This window comes from Phyllostomus hastatus, unplaced genomic scaffold, assembly GCF_019186645.2.
Source record: "Phyllostomus hastatus isolate PE091 unplaced genomic scaffold, TTU_PhHast_1.1 phas_contig_948, whole genome shotgun sequence".
NCBI lineage: Eukaryota > Metazoa > Chordata > Mammalia > Chiroptera > Phyllostomidae > Phyllostomus > Phyllostomus hastatus.
Genome location: NW_025333993.1, coordinates 1,569,097 through 1,584,548, shown reverse-complemented (window position 1 = coordinate 1,584,548; position 15,452 = coordinate 1,569,097). Strand labels below are relative to the sequence as shown.

The window sequence follows — 15,452 nt, the reverse complement described above, 5'->3', positions numbered from 1 at the left end:
CCCTCACTTCCCCCTGGTTGGCCCCGGGTGGATGACAGGTTAGCCAAGGACGGGTAAGATCCCTTGAAGGAGGAGCGACAACCTAAGACAGGCACTGTCACGAAGGGCCATCAGGGAAGGACTTAGGGGTCTTCAGAGAAGGGACAGAAAGACCCTCACCCCTTGGCTTTGTCATAGCCTGAGTCCTCAGTCTTTCTGCAAGAGTCTCCTAGTCTCTTGGCCACTTTGCTCTCCCTGCCTGACTCAGCCCGGGAACCATGCCAAGAGACATCTGCAACTTGTACTGGAACAGATGGCTCCTGGGGGCGAATCTGGCCAGAGAAAGAATGTACATTGTGTCCTTTGAGGTTTTCTGTGCCCCGTTGCTGTGAAGCAGACACTTGAGCTAAAGCCAGCCCTGACCACAGACAATCCCTGTGTTTCTTCAACTATTATCTGTAAAAGAGCTCAGTGGCATTTTGCGCACTGGCTGATGAGCTCCATGTGCCTACTATGTATCTCTGTGTGAGCTGAACTCAGTAAAAACGCAGGGAAGGAGATGTTCAGGACCTTTGTCCTTTGAGGGACTGGTCACCTTTCCTCCCCAAGCAAATCATGCATTGGGCATTTTTATTCTCATCCACAATGACAGGGGGAGATCTGTGGGCAGAGCCCCCATCAACCATGAGAGGCAAATGTCTTGGTTTATTGCACCTTGAACTTTCATAGAACCCTCCCCAATAGAGTGCTTAATGCTCATCCATTCCTCCTCTCCTCACAGCTCAGAGGATCGCCTGCTCAGTGTCCTCAGGGCCTCCTGCAGCCCCTGCGTGAAAATCAGAACAGGGTCTCCTCCCTCAAGAACCCCCCTCCACAGGCAGCCATATATAATTGTACATATATATATATATATGATGTATCGTTGGACTTATAGTATATAATAATGTAATGTATTTGGGAATATCAGCACAAAGGAGGTGCATGGGAGCAAAGCTGTGTTGGGCAAAGGAAATTACTCCAGATCGTCACTGAAATCCACAGAAAAAAGTGAGGAAAATCAGAAATGATAAAAAGAAGGTTAGGATAGCAAGAGCTATAAATACGTACTTGTTTTTCCTTCTTCTCTAAGCTTCTTAAAAGTCATACAAATATATTAAGTAATAATTATAACAGTACACTGTTGGGTTGAACATTTATAGGTGCAATATATAAAGCAGCAAGCCCATAAAAAGGACAAGAATGAACACAGTTATATACAAAAAGGAGCCACGTCTTTATAAAGAAAAGAGTTAGCATGAATCAGAAGTCGATTCTGATGGTATAAAGTAAATATATGGTCAGCCCCAGAGCAAACACTAAGGAAAAACTAAAAACTATAGTAAAACATTATTAAAGAAATGAGAGTGCCACACTAGAAAGTATTCACTATATGCAAAGAAAGCACTAGAAAGCAAAAAAAAGGACTGAAGGACCCCAACAAAAAAGGACACAAGAGACAGAGGAAACAACCAGTAACACAGCAGGTAGGAATGTAGCCACCGACGACTCTCGTTGTCAGTGCTAACTGTGTTCTGTAAAGTCACAGTGAACACTGTGTTAGCAAACACTGAACTGTCAGTCCTGGGGAAATGCAGGTTCGTGCCTGTGAGTGTCTGGTCTCCTGTCCGTCAGCTGCTCGCTACATAACCTTGTTTGAAGTGTGTCTGGGGAAAATGCCGTGCATTTTCCTTTACTCTCACACAGAATGCTCTGACACTGGATGTGTGTTTTTTTCCCACACTGACCAATTCTCTGACACGAGCTGGTGTTCTACAGTTCACTTCAATTCCCAAACCACCCAGAGTTATCACAGACCCCGCAGGGGAAGAGCTCAGTCCCACAAGACGGCCCCTACTCCAGATGCCAGTTGCACGTCGCAGGTGTCCAGGTGACCTACCACATCTGTCTGACATGGTCACTAATCCGAGGTTCCCACAACCCCCTCCTTGGATCAGTAATTTGCCAGAGTGGCTGGCAGGACCCAGGAAAATAGTTTGCTTACTAAACTGCTGATTTATTACAAAGGATATTTTAAAGGATACAGATAAACAGCCAGAGGAAGATATACACAGGACAAGGTCTGGAAGAATCCTGAGCACAGGAGTTTCTGTCCCCATGGAGCTGGGGTGCACAGTCTCCCAGTGTGTGGATGTGTTCGCCACCCTGGAAGCTCTCCAAACCCCAATTCACTGGGATTTTACAGAAGTTTCACCATGCAGGTATTATCAATTAATAACTCAGTCTGGTGACCAGCCCTGCCCCCCTCCAGGAGCCACTGGGAGTCCCCTCATTAGAACAAAAGACACTTCCATCACTCATGAAATCCTAGTGAATGTAGGAGCTCCATGCCAGGAACCCAAGTCAAAGACCAAACGTTAGAACAAAAGATGCCTTTAGTGGGCTTACCACTCAGGAAATGACAAGGGTTTTAGGAGCTCCGTGCCAGGAACCAGGGTCAAAGACAAATACGAGCAAGAACTGGGGGCAGAGGCATACCTACAATCTCACACCACGTGTTTGATGCTTACTGTGGATTCATTAACCCTGAACCCACTTCCCACAGCCACGTAGCTGCCTGAATGAAGCGTATCTAACATGTGTCCTCTCTGCGAGACACATCACAGCCTTCCCGCACCTAGGAGTCCCTTTTAAACAGCAAGTCACCAATAGAAGCACAGAAAGGCAAAGAGCGTGGCACTACGTAGACAGATAAAGGACCGTTGTCTCTAGTCTGAGCGGCAACAAGAAGACACACGTTGGAACATCGGATGTTCTGCAGCTCTGTGTGTGCCCGTGAACGGCTGTGCCAGCATTGTGAGTATTGGTTTTTCAGGTTACCAATTTGATTCTATCAAGCAGCTGAATTTGAAAATACAAAATACCTAAATAATGAAGATTAGTGATATAGCAATAATAATTTATGTGTGAATAAATCTAATCATAAAGCAGAGATTGTTGGACTGGAAAAAAAGATTCAACCATATGCTCTCTGCAGGAGGCACATTTGATGTTCAAGTACACAAATCGGTTAAAAGTTAAAGGACAGAAAGGGATATATTGTGCAAACAATCATCACAAGAAAGCTGGAGTGGTTATACTAATAGCATATAAAATAGACTTTAAACAAAAATCGTTACTAGAGCTAAAGAAGGACACTTTATAATGATAAAAAGGTCAATCCATCAAGAGTACACGAATACAAACATTTATATGTTAATAATAACAAAGCACCAAACTACATGAAGCTAAAACGTATAGAAACAAAAGGAAAAATAAATAATTCGACCATATTCATGAAAGACGTCAACATCCCAAATCAATAATGGATATAAGAACCAGACCAAAGATGAACAAGGAAACAGAGGACTTGAACGACACTGCAGACCAGACACCGACCACACTCCCCACCCAACAGCAGCAGAACACAAATTCCTGGGAAGGGCACGGGGAACGTTCTGAGGACAGAGGTGTGCTGGGACACACAGCAGACCTCGGTAAGTTAAAAAGAATAGAAATAACACAACGTATGTTCCCTGAACACAATGGAGTGAAATTAGAAATCAGTAACAGAGAAAAATCAGGAAACTCACAAATATGTAGAAATTAAATAACACCCTCGTAAATAACCAGAGTGCCAAAGGAGCAATCCAAAGAGAAGTAATAAAATACTTGGAGATGAATGAAAATGAGACTGAAAGAGCAGAGGACATGGGACGACGTGGCTGAAACGCTCCTTAGACACATGCAGCTGTGGTACCTGCAGGTCTCAGAGCAATAGCTGAAGCCTCCACTTTAAGACAAGGAGGAAGAAGGGCAAACCAAGCCTAATGCAAGCAGAGTAAAGGAAATAATACACATTAGAGCAGAAAGAAATGAAATAGAGAAACAATAGAGAAAAATCAATAAAACTAAAAGCTGATTCTTTGAAAAAAATCAACAAAATTGACAACATTTTAGGTACATTGATCATGAAAGAAAGGGAGAAGACTCAAATTTTAGGAGCAGAAATGAAGGAGGGGACATTGCTAACAATCCATGGGAATAAAAAGAGAGAAAAACACTGTGAATGACAACAATAAATTGTGTAAATTAGATGAAATGAACAAGTACTCAGGAACAGTAGAACTGAAAACTAATACCCTGAGAAGTGCAAAATATCGTTCGTGTGTTAAAGAAGTTCTAAATCAGTGAGGCACATCCCAAGTTCATGGATCAGAAGACTGAATATTGTTAAGAAGGCAACCTTCCCCCAATCTGTCTACGTATGCGATCCCTCTCAGAATCCGAGCTGACTTCCTAGAGGAAGTTGACAAGTTGACTTTAAAATTCATATAGATTATGGAGGAGGGCAGAATAGCCCAAAAAAATCTTGAAAAAGAACAAATTTGGAAGACTCTCACTTCCCAATATCAGAATTTAGTATAAAGCTATAGTCATCAAGACAGTGTGGGGCTGGTGTAAGGATAGAAAATACTGATTTATCAATGGGACAGAATTGAGAGCCCAGAAATAAACCCACACAGGTGTGGTCACTTGGTCTCAACAGGGCGCTGAGACCATTCAATGGGGAAAGAAGAGTCTCATACACAAATGGGGTTGGGACAACGGGAAGTCCACATGCAAAGGGACGAAATGGGACTCCTACCTCACCCGATGCCATATACAAAAAATAAATGGATCAAAGACCTAAATTAAGAGTGAGAACTAAGCCCTGGCTGGAGTAGCTCAGTGGATTGAGCGCGGGCTGTGAACCAAAGTGTCGCAGGTTCGATTCCCAGTCAGGGCACATGCCTGGGTTGCAGGCCATGGCCCCCAGCAACTGCACATTGATGTTTCTCTCTCTCTCTCTTTTTCCCTCCCTTCCCTCTCTAAAAATAAATAAATAAATAAAATCTTTAAAAAAAAAACCCACACTGCCTATGACCCTTTAAAAAAAGAAGAGTGAGAACTATAAAACTCTTAGAAGAAAAGATTGGGGTAAATTTTCATGACCTCAGAGTTGGCACTAGATTCTAAGATATAACACTAAAAGTCTAAGCAAGAAAGGAAAAATAAGATAAATCTGACTTCATCGAAATTCAAAGGTTTTGTATTTCTAAGGGCACCGTCAAGAAAGTGAAAAGAAAACCAGTAGAACAGGAGAAAATATATGCAAATCATATATGTGATAAGTGACTTTATCTAGAATATATAAAGAATTCATATAACTCAAAAAAGGAAAATAACTCAATTAAAAACTAGGCAAAAGACTTGAAAAGACACTTCTCCAAAACATACACAAATGCACACATAAATATTATGCATCAGGGAAATGCAAATCAAAGCCTCAATGCAATACCGTCCCAAGCCCTTGAGGACGGCTAGAATTCAAAAGTCGGATAATAACAAGTGTTGGCGCAGAGAAACCACACTGCGCGACCACTGCTGGAGGGGATGTAAGATGGTGCGGCTGCCTTGGGGAACAGTCTGGCTGTTCTTCAGAAGTCAATCACAGAGGCACCGCGACCCAGCAATTCCGCTCCTAGGCATGCACCCGCCACAGAATGAAAACATTTGTCCATACCCAAGAGAGTGTACGTGAATGTTCACGGCAGCTTGGCTCACAACAGCCAACAGGTGGAAAGAACCCAGGTATCCATCAACCGATGGACGGATAAAGGAACTGCAGTGTATCCGCACAGCTGAACATGATGTGGCCATAGGAAGGAAGGACACAGTGACGTGCACTACGACATGGATGAACCTTGAACGCAGACTGCACAGAGGAAACCAGAGAGTACGCGATTCCACTGATATGAAAGGTCCCGACTGAGCAAGGGTGTGGACACGGAAAGCACATCAGGAGCTGTTGCTCAGCGCTGGGGGCCGGTGGGAGCCAGAGTGTGCAGGGCTTGCTGGGGGTCTGACTGGGGAGAGGGTTGCTCGGGGCAGCTGACTGTCCCAGACGTCGCCGAGTTGCAACCTGAAACGGGTGGATTGCGTGGTGTGTTTAGCGTATCTCAGGGAGGCTGGTAAAGATGGTGGGGCCCGACAGGAAATGCTTGGGGGGGACCCCCACACTGGAGTTGTCGGCAGAATGGAGCCCTTGCTTCCAAGCATTGGAGTCCCATTCAAGACAGCAGCTGACCAGACAAAGGCTTTAACCTGGGAACTGGAATTCATGTAGAAAAGAAAAAGAAAAAGAAAATAGAAGTTATAGGACTGAAAAGGACAATGGCTAGGATCGAAAGCTCAGCAGCTGGGCCCAACGGCAGATTCGAGGGAGCAAAGGGAGAGAGGCTGCGTGGGCAGAAGCTCCTCGAGAAAGGTCCGACACAATCACGGTCCACAGCCAAGACCCACAAGCAGGGTCGTGGGTCCGGGGACCAAGGACCCAGACGTGCAAACAGAAAGGGCTTGTCGTGCACCAAGGAAGCGTATTGTCTTGGAAGCCACGGGGAATAGGGGTGGATGCCACCCATCCCCCACTCCGGCGGCGCCCAGCCCAGCCAGGAGGATGCAACGGCAGCTGGGCCTGAGTGGATGGGACAGCAAGACGCAGGCGATCGGGCTCCAAAAGGTTAACTGTTGTTATTTTACTGTTTGCCTTTCCTGCTGAAGAACGTCAAAGTAAGAACTCTGAGCAGCATCCCCAGCCTTCGGCAGGTTAGCACATCAGGAACGTTATTATTGCAATAACAGCCAGTACAAACCCCAAGCAAATGGCCACACAGGCTCTGCCTGCTCACTCGCGGTGACGGGGACCTCACTACCCACCAAGGCCCACGCTGCTGCCCCCACAGATCTAGGAGACCCTGATCCGAGCCCCTCTGTGACCCAAGTCAGTCGTGCGCTCTGCACGCTCTGGCACCGAGGACACCGGGTTGTCCGCCGCGAAGATGAGAAGCAGCACTGACCTTCGGGGGGAGGCTGGGAGCTTTCAAGGTTACGACGATGGAAAACTCTTCAGGAAAGAGGTCACATCTGACGAAAATCCTCGATGCCGGGAAGCTCATGGCGTGGAGGGCTGCGGCCGAAAGCTGGAGTCCCAGTGCACCTTGAACCCGAGACACGCTGATTCCACTCTCAGCGCCGTTCGGAGGGACCGCCTCTGCCAGGATGTCCAGGGGGCGCAGATCTGTGTCAAGGAAATCACAGTGGGTTATGCCAGGACATTAATGGGGCGCCCTGTGTGGCGGGCCAGGTCCCAGCATGGCACGGAATCCTCGCAAAGCCCCAAGGGTTGGTGTGGCAGTTACCCCAGGTTCGCCAGCCACCTGGGCCTGTCTGTGACCACCCCTGCCCACCCTACAACCTGGCACTCTGCTGGCTGCACTGGGGGACATAGAGGAACAAGTCCCAGCTGGTCCTGGCCCCAGGGAGTGCATGGCCCCCAGGCAAGACGGGCTCACACACATAAAGCATCTGGGGACTGGGAGGTCCAACATGGCAACCCCAGTGGGCTCAGCAGTGTCACCACCACCAACCGGACACATAGACATGACAGTGGTCACTGCAGCTGAGACTGACAGAGTGAGGAGCCACGGCCATGGCAGTTCAGGAACATTGGCTGGTCCTGTCCTTGTGGACACTCCCAGAGTGTACCGGGACTGACACCATTCCTTGCTGGCAATGGCAGACACTGTTTGCCAGTTTCCGGGTGCTCCCTGCAAGCTGCCTGAGGTCACCTTGCCCACGCCCAGTGCAGGCTGGTGTCCCCGGGGATGTGATCATGTTCCTGCCCCCGTGAAATCCTCCTAAGGCCTCTCCTCTGTCAACGTGGGCTAGGGCACAGGTGACGTGTCAGAGAGGACAGCTCTGTCCCCCTGCTCTGGGGTTGAGGCACACAGCTGCCCACTGCAGTCCCACTGAATCCGACTTCAGGAGCCTGGCAGACCTGGGTCCCTGCAAGTCACAACGGCCCACAGGATGATCCAGAAATCCCAGGGACACCTTCCCTCAGGGGTTGAACCGGTGACCTTTCTTGAAGCAACAAGGGCTGTGGCCCGAGTGGGTTGTGAGGAGTCTTAGGTTCGCATGCAGCCTGGGAAGAGACCCCACGAGGACTAGGGCCATCACACCGTTTTTGCAGGAAGCACAGAGCCATGCAGCAGCGCCAGTGAGAACAGTGGCTGGCAACTGATGCGGGAAAGGGAGGGGCTTTGAGGCCTGGGGGTCCATGCTATCAGCCTTGTCCCTCACCCTCACAGTGCTCTCCAACCCAGAGTGGCGGGCTGGTGGGCTGAGCTGGGGGGCCCTGCCTGCTCTGTGCCCTGCTCAGGCCCCCACTCAGGCCCCCGCCCAGCCCAGGCTGCCCCTGCAGGGGCAACTGCCTGCAGGGATGAGCCGTGACCAGAAAGAGCTGTCAGAGGGGGACGAGGAACAGCACACACAGCAGGCGGGTGAAGACACTTGTCGAGCCGAAGTCGCGGAGCGCAGCTGTCCCCACTAAGGCAGAGGGGTGTGGGAGGAAAGATGGCCCCGTGTCTCTGGTGTCAGGAAAGCTGCCAGAGCCCTACGGAGAGATGACGATTCAGCGGCTAAAGCAGCTGGGCTGTCAGAGTGCCGCCGGGGACGGAAGGAAAGGTCAGATATTGGAGGGGCCGACGCTGCCCGGGAGGCACAAGGGGGGCACGCCGGAGGCCGCCGTCGGAACAGGGGGACACGGCGAAATGATCCATATCCAGAGTGTGTGAAACTCCTGTGATAGAGAAACGTCACCCCCAATGGGCAGCTGGGCGAGACGGAGCTTGGGAGCCCTGTGAACAGTGGCCCGCAGGCAGCAAAGGTACGGACACCATGCGCCCGGTCAGCCCGCTGAGAGCGAGGAACATGGTTGCTTAAAACATGATCGCACTCGCTCAGCCCCCAGTGGTCCACAGTGTGCGAAGTGTGGAGCCGTGAAGCGTCGGGCACAGCAAAGGGCACTCGTGTCCTTCGGGCGAGTGTGACTCTCTGGGCAGAGGGACTGCACAGAGACGTCGCCTGGAAAAGCACGGCACTCACTCAGGGTGGCACGAGACAGCGTGGCCGTGCCCAAGAGCAAGGCGGTGGATTGGCTGGCGGGGTGGCGGTGGGCAGCCCGGCCCACATGCCCAGCTGGACGCCCACCCAAGGCACACAGCTGGGCTGGAGGAAGCGTGTGCAGAGTGTGGGGGACAGTGGGGTGCATCTGGGGACACACAGAACATGCAGGCCCGCGTGCTGTCTGGGAGGACACACGTCCGATGACCTCTGGGGAGGGTGTTGTGAGGAGAGAGGGCGAAAGCCTGCCCTGCGGCAGGAGAACACCGGTTACTGTTATAATCTGTGCCGTCGAAGACAGAACAGTAGGGTGTGAGGAGACTGCAGCGCATAGGGAGCTATAAAACAGCCACGCGCAGAGCAGCAGGGAAGGCCATCAGAGGCAGAGGCACCCATGTCCTCTCACGCATCTGAATGTCAAGGGCAGGAGTCGCCCTGGAGGCAGCCTCATGTGTTCAGGCAATGGAAGGGTCCCAGATGGACTCCATGGAGGAGTCTGGCATCTATGAGGCTGGGGATGCAGGAGGAGTCTGTGCTCTAGGACCTGACCTTGACCCAAACCTCAGACTGGCCGGGGCGTGAAGGTTCCATTACAAATCCTGTGGGCTGTGCCCAGTTAGGGATCCTGGAAAGCTTGGGGCTCTGAACAAACACTGTGCACCCTAAATTCCCTCTCCCCCCAAAAAACTTTGAGAGACACTTGGGTATACAGGTCCTGACTGGGGGGTGGGTTTGCCCCTCTTGGTTTTAGCTGTGCCCCCCCGCAGGGTCCAGCCCCTCACTCAGGAAACAAGGGCCCTCTGCTAGGGAAGCTGTCTGACTTCCAGAACATTCCTTGGCCTGGCTGAGCCCTAGGCACAAGCAATTAACAGTGAGGGGGACCCCAAATTCAGCTAATCCGAGAAGGATCCTCTCCCCACATTGTTTCATTAAAACAACCTCTTCCCGCTCCCACCCACCCACACACAGTCTTTGCTCTGACGGACACTCCGTCCACACGCACTCGTGTCCATCTCTGCCTCATCCACTGACGAGCGGGAAGGTTTGCCAGGTTCATGGAGATGCTGAGCTTTGCACCTTCCCGGAAAAGCTCCCACTGGGTGCAGGAGCCAGCGAGAGACCACGCTCGAGAAAGTCCTAGCTGTCTCAGGACAGCCAGACACGCCCGGATGGTAAAGTGCTGCAAAAACGAATCCTAATCAATCCATACCTCTGACAGCATCTCTCGTGTCCATGCTGACAGCCCGCGTGTACAAAGAGACTATGGCCAAGCCACACACGCACAGGGCAAGAGAATGGACCCATGGCCTCTGCAGCCATCGGCCCAGAACATCCAGGATGTGAGTGACCAGTGACCGCCAGTTCCCCTAGTTTTTGCTCCCACTCCAGTTCAGGGTCAACCAGAAAAGCCAGACCTCCGCCCCTGGCCAATCACTCACACACGAGCCCTGATTCCAGGGCTGCCTCTGTCCCCTCTGCGCCTCAGCCTCCCTCGGGCACTCAGAACGTCCCCTTTCCCCTATAAACTGTCCCCTGCCCTGCCTGTCTGAGCCTCCGCCAAACCCCAGTGGTGGTGACCGACCAGCCACAGCCAGCTCTAGAGAAGCGGCCTTGGCTTGCTCCCGTGTGGGTGGTCCTCTGGAAATGGCAGCTTCAGAAATAAATAGTTATTGCCCTCAGGGCCCTACAGTGTGGCAGGGAAGGTGGTGGCCACAGATTCACTGACTCAAAGCTGACTACACTGAGGTCCCGAACCCCAGGGTCTCATGAGCCACTGCTCACTGATGTTCTCTGAGCCTCAGTTGCCTCACCTTTAAAATGGGTGGGCGGTTAGAGTAATCTAGGTTGTAGGTCCTTGCTTTTCATGACTTAGAATACTCCTTGCCAATCCCTTCTAGCCTGCAAAGTTTCTTTTGAGAAATCAGCTGACAGTCTTATCAGGACTCCTTTGTAGGTAATTATCTGCTTTTCTCTTGCTGCTTTTAAGATTCTCTCTTTGTCTTTAACCTTTGGCATTTTAATGAGGATGTGTCTTGGTGTGGTCCTCTTTGCATCCATCTTGTTTGGGACTCTCTGTGCTTCCTGGACCTGCATGTCTATTTTCGTCACCAAATAGGGAAGTTTTCTTTTATTATTTTTTCAAATAGGTCGCCAGCAAAGCTATCATATCACTTAGAATCTACGGGCAGATCAAGTGCTTCCCAGACAAGGGAAGGCAGGGCTAAAGGAGTTCATCATCACCAAACCTTTACTGTGTGAAAGGTGAAAGGGACTTATTTAAGAAAAAGAAGACCAAAACTATGAACATGAAAATGACAACCAACTCACAACGATGAGCAACTGACTCTAAAAACAAACTAAGCAAACAAGCAGAGCAGAAACAGAATCACAGCCGTGGAGAACACTGGGCCAGTGGCTGGTGGGAAGGGGGGCTGGGGGACTGGGGGGAAAGGTGCAGGATTAAGAAGCACCAGTTGGGGGTTACAGACTAGGCAGGGGCATGCTAAGGGCAAGTACAGGAGATGGAGCAGCTACAGAACTTGTGCCCATGACCCGGGGACGTGAACAAAGGAGGGGGGGTTGCTGGAGGGAGTAGGGCGTGCAGGGTAGAGGGGAACAAGCTGGGACCATTGTAATAGTATCATCAATAAAAAATTATTAATTAATTAATAAAAAACGGGCAGGGCCCCCCCCCATCCCGCCGTCAGGAGATGGAGAAAGAGTGGAGCCGCCTGGTGTCAGAGGAGCCAAGCGCCCCCCTCCCCCCCCCGGGAGGGCCAGAAGGAACGGCGAGGACCATAGTCACTGCAGCAGCGTAAGCGGGAGGCTGGACCAGAGGAGGCCCTGACCCCTCCCACCGTTACCTCCCCGGGAAGGACGTGGTGAGGGAGCCCAGGACAAATGCCTCCTGAAGGAAGGAAGGGGAGGAAGGGCGGAAAGTAGAAAAGTCTGGGCACTGAGTCAGAGTCAGAAAGGTACCTTCAAGGCCCCCAAAAGGAGGCCTCGGAATGCAGGCACCGGGCTCGGGAGGCAGATGCGGCCAACGGGAGGGCAGCGCCCTGGCCACGCCCCACGCCTGGTGTGTGGCAGGAGGGGGAGGCCTTGGTGACGGTGAGGGCCAGGCCTGACAGAAGCCGCCTGGGACTCTGGTCAGGAGCTGGGCTCCTCGGTCCCAGGTCTGTTCCCGGGGGAGGCTTTCCATACTGGTGCCCGTGACAACTGAGGTTTTCAGGAGGGGCCCGGTGCCTTCGCCGGAAGCACAGGTGTGAGGCCCTGAGCCAGGTTAGACAGTCGCTGGGAAGGGGCCCCCTACCGGGGGCAGGTGGGGAGAAAGAGCCAAGGGGTCAATAAAATCCTCTTCACTCTGTGGATGTCGTTGATTTAAATTGTGTGCCTGGGGAGCAGCAGGAGCAGTTTCTCTCCAAGAGTTTAGGTCAGGGTATCAGAAGCATTGCCCTATAGGACGGTCAGACTGACTACAGAGCCAGAATAACAAAACAGTCCAGTTTGGGCCCAAGAAGAGGCAGGCGGAGCAGTGATGAGACGAGACCAGAGAGCTCAGAGGGACCCACAGGTAGGCAGCCCGGGCACCACAGGGAACGGCGGGAGGGAGGGATGCACCAGCGGGGGTGATGGGAAAGCTGGGCTCTGTGGGGAGGGAGGTCGAGCTGAACCCCTCCCTGGACAGGAGACACCATTGTGAACTCCAGGGGGGGTGAAAGGTGAAACTCCCAAGTCAGAGGGAGGAGCTAGGGCTGTCTTTGTGACCTCGAGTTATGGAAATCCCAAACTCAATAAACACAATCAGAAAGAAGTCACATCAGAACAAGAGTCTCTGCTCAGGAAGGACACCGTGGGCACTGCCGATGACCATGGGGTGGACAGGAAAGGTGTTTGTCATGCCTAGAACTGACAAGAGTACAAAGGGCCAAGAACCCACAAGGAAAACAGGAGAGTAATCAATCCTCAGAAAAGGACAAAAGCAGGCAACTTACAAAAGAAGGAACCCACAGGCATGATGGGATACTCAAGTCGTGTGAGTCGGGGAGATGCAAATTACAACAGTAAGGAGACACTGCTTTCCTCCTGTCACCCTCGCTAAAGGAGGGAAGGGAAAACACGGCAAAGATGGAAAACAAACCAGAAAATGAGTCGTGTCCTGTCTGAGTGCTCAAACCTGCTTTTCCTAATTTGTTTTAAAGGAAGTCAAGGGCGGGGGATGGGGCTGGCCCTGAGCTCTGAGGGGGACCACTGGGACCACTGGGCTCTCTGGGGCTGCGGGGCGGATACGTCTGCAGCCCGGAAGGCCAAAGGCAGTGCGGTCATCTGGCCAGAGAAGCTGTAAGGAGGCCCCTAAAGAGCAGTGATGCCCATGATAACCCAGCAGAGCGCTCCGCGGACCAGCACAGGTGACGTGCGCTGCACACACCAAGAAATTTAAACGCAAAACACCTGCTCCTTCAGTCCTGCCCCAGAGTCCGCCTCAGTGCTGTGGGGTCAAAGGCACCCCCAGTGCATCAGAATGCCTGACCTCGCCCACAGGGTCAGGCACAGCGAGGACGGTGGCATTTGTACCCAGCTCTCCTGGGCCTCGCTGTGTCTTGCGGCCTCCCATTGACCTCTCGGGGGCTTGGTCTCCCTGACAGCCTCAGAAGAAAGCGCCCCCTTTTTGTGTAGGGCCGTGGGAGGGACTGGCAATGTTATCTGGCAGGCAGAGGTGGCTCCCCAAACACGGACTGCCTCACCGAGACTGGGCTGGAAAGGGACCGCCCATCCCTGACAACGCGGCCAACCTTGCGCTGGCCCACTCTTGAGGAAATTGTTAACTTTCCACCTGAGTTTGTTTGCAGAAGGACCAGCGTTTGCCTGCAGGAGGGCAGGCTGCCAGGCTGGCTAAGCAGGTCTCTTGAGTAAGATCCCCGTGGCGGGTACGGCTGATGTGAGGTTCACGTTACGTAAACAGGCAACAGGGTGCCGGGTGCCCTGATCCGCGACGCAGGAAAGTCCACACACAGAGCACGGGGCACGAGTCCATCTGCTGGCCGCACACCTCACAGCCCCAAAGCCTGAACCCCCTCGCCACCCTGGTCCAACGCCGTCCTTCCGGCACAGTGACCCCTGACCTCAGAGGCACACGGACGTTCTGGAGACAAGAGCCGGAGTGATGGCGTGCAGGCTGCAGGGCAGGCGGGTGATGGGGGCTCTTCCAGGACGGGACGCTCCCGGGCCCTCTGGTCCCACCCACAGAACTCGTCTCCTCCTGGACCCGCCTCCGCCAGGAGCCCTGAGGTGGGAGAGGTGAAGATGAAGGGGCAGTCCCTGCCCCCTGGGACCTTTGCCGTAACAACACTGCTCCCTCCTGCCGGGCAGGGTCACCTGCCATCCGGCCAGCCCTCCTGTTTCCTCACCTGCCGTCCTCCTGGCAAGTGAGAACGTGAAGCGCAGGTGGCTCCTGCTGTCAGGACCTCAGGCTGTGGGGTGTGGGGTGTGGGAGCCCACATGCTCAGCACCCAGAGCCTGACCTGCTTTCAAACCCACTGCGTGTGAGCTCCCAGCTCATTGACTCTGTGACCCTTCAAACACAACCTGAATCCAGGAATTATAGGATCAGAGCCGGGAGAGGCTCAGAGATCCGCTCACACAAAGCCCCAGGCCCCAGCCCAGGACTGTCGTCAGGGTGGCTTTGGGGACAGGCTGAAGGAGAGGGTCATTTACAGTAAGAGCTTCTGTCAGAAAAGGGAGGTACCAGATCAGCCATCTGGTACCTTCGACTGAAGAAACTTGAAAAAGAAGAGAAAATGAAAACCCGGGGGAGCAGAGGAAGGGCAAGGGCAGAAATCAAGGTCAAGGTCACTGAAATCAAGGTCAAGATCACTGAAAACAATGGAAAAGTCAATGAAGTCGAAGCTGGTTCTTTGAGAAGATCAATGTAATCGATAAACTTCTAGCCACACTGACCAGGGAAAATACTGGAAGGATCAATTCATCAATGTCAACGAAAAATAGTGGGCATTACTCACCATTTTCGGAATTGAAAGGACAACAAGGGGAGCCGACACACAGCGTTAGGCTTATTGTTCAAAACCTTAAAGTCAGTGAACCCACTCCTCAACGGACATGAACTATCAAAACTCTTTAAACAAGAATCAGACACTCGGGACGTCCGATATCTGTGGAAGAAAACTCCAGTTTCTCAGAAAACTTTACCGAACGTTTAAAGGAGACGAAGTGCCAACTCGACACCATTTCCTACAGCCAACAGGACAGGAGGAGCCACGTGCCAGCTGCGTGCACGGGGGCAGCGCCATCACGGCCACCGACACCACAGCCGAGGAAAACTGCAGGCCAGCGCCCTCGTGCACAGCGGCGCGGGAACCTTGGGTAAAATGCTAGCAAGTCAAGTCCGGCCACATACAAAAAGGACAACGTGT

The 15,452-nt window shown here is 52.1% G+C and overlaps 1 protein-coding gene across 1 annotated transcript in view; it reads right to left on the bottom strand.

The window, feature by feature from the left end:
- TSPEAR (thrombospondin type laminin G domain and EAR repeats) overlaps positions 1-7,066 on the bottom strand; it is a 38,456-nt gene extending 31,390 nt beyond the window's left edge. The window contains exon 1 of the mRNA XM_045852355.1: positions 6,915-7,066. Within this exon, the coding sequence (XP_045708311.1) occupies positions 6,915-7,013 (99 nt within the window). The 5' untranslated portion in view covers positions 7,014-7,066. The remainder of the gene's footprint in view (positions 1-6,914) is intronic.
- Positions 7,067-15,452: the final 8,386 nt, after the last annotated feature.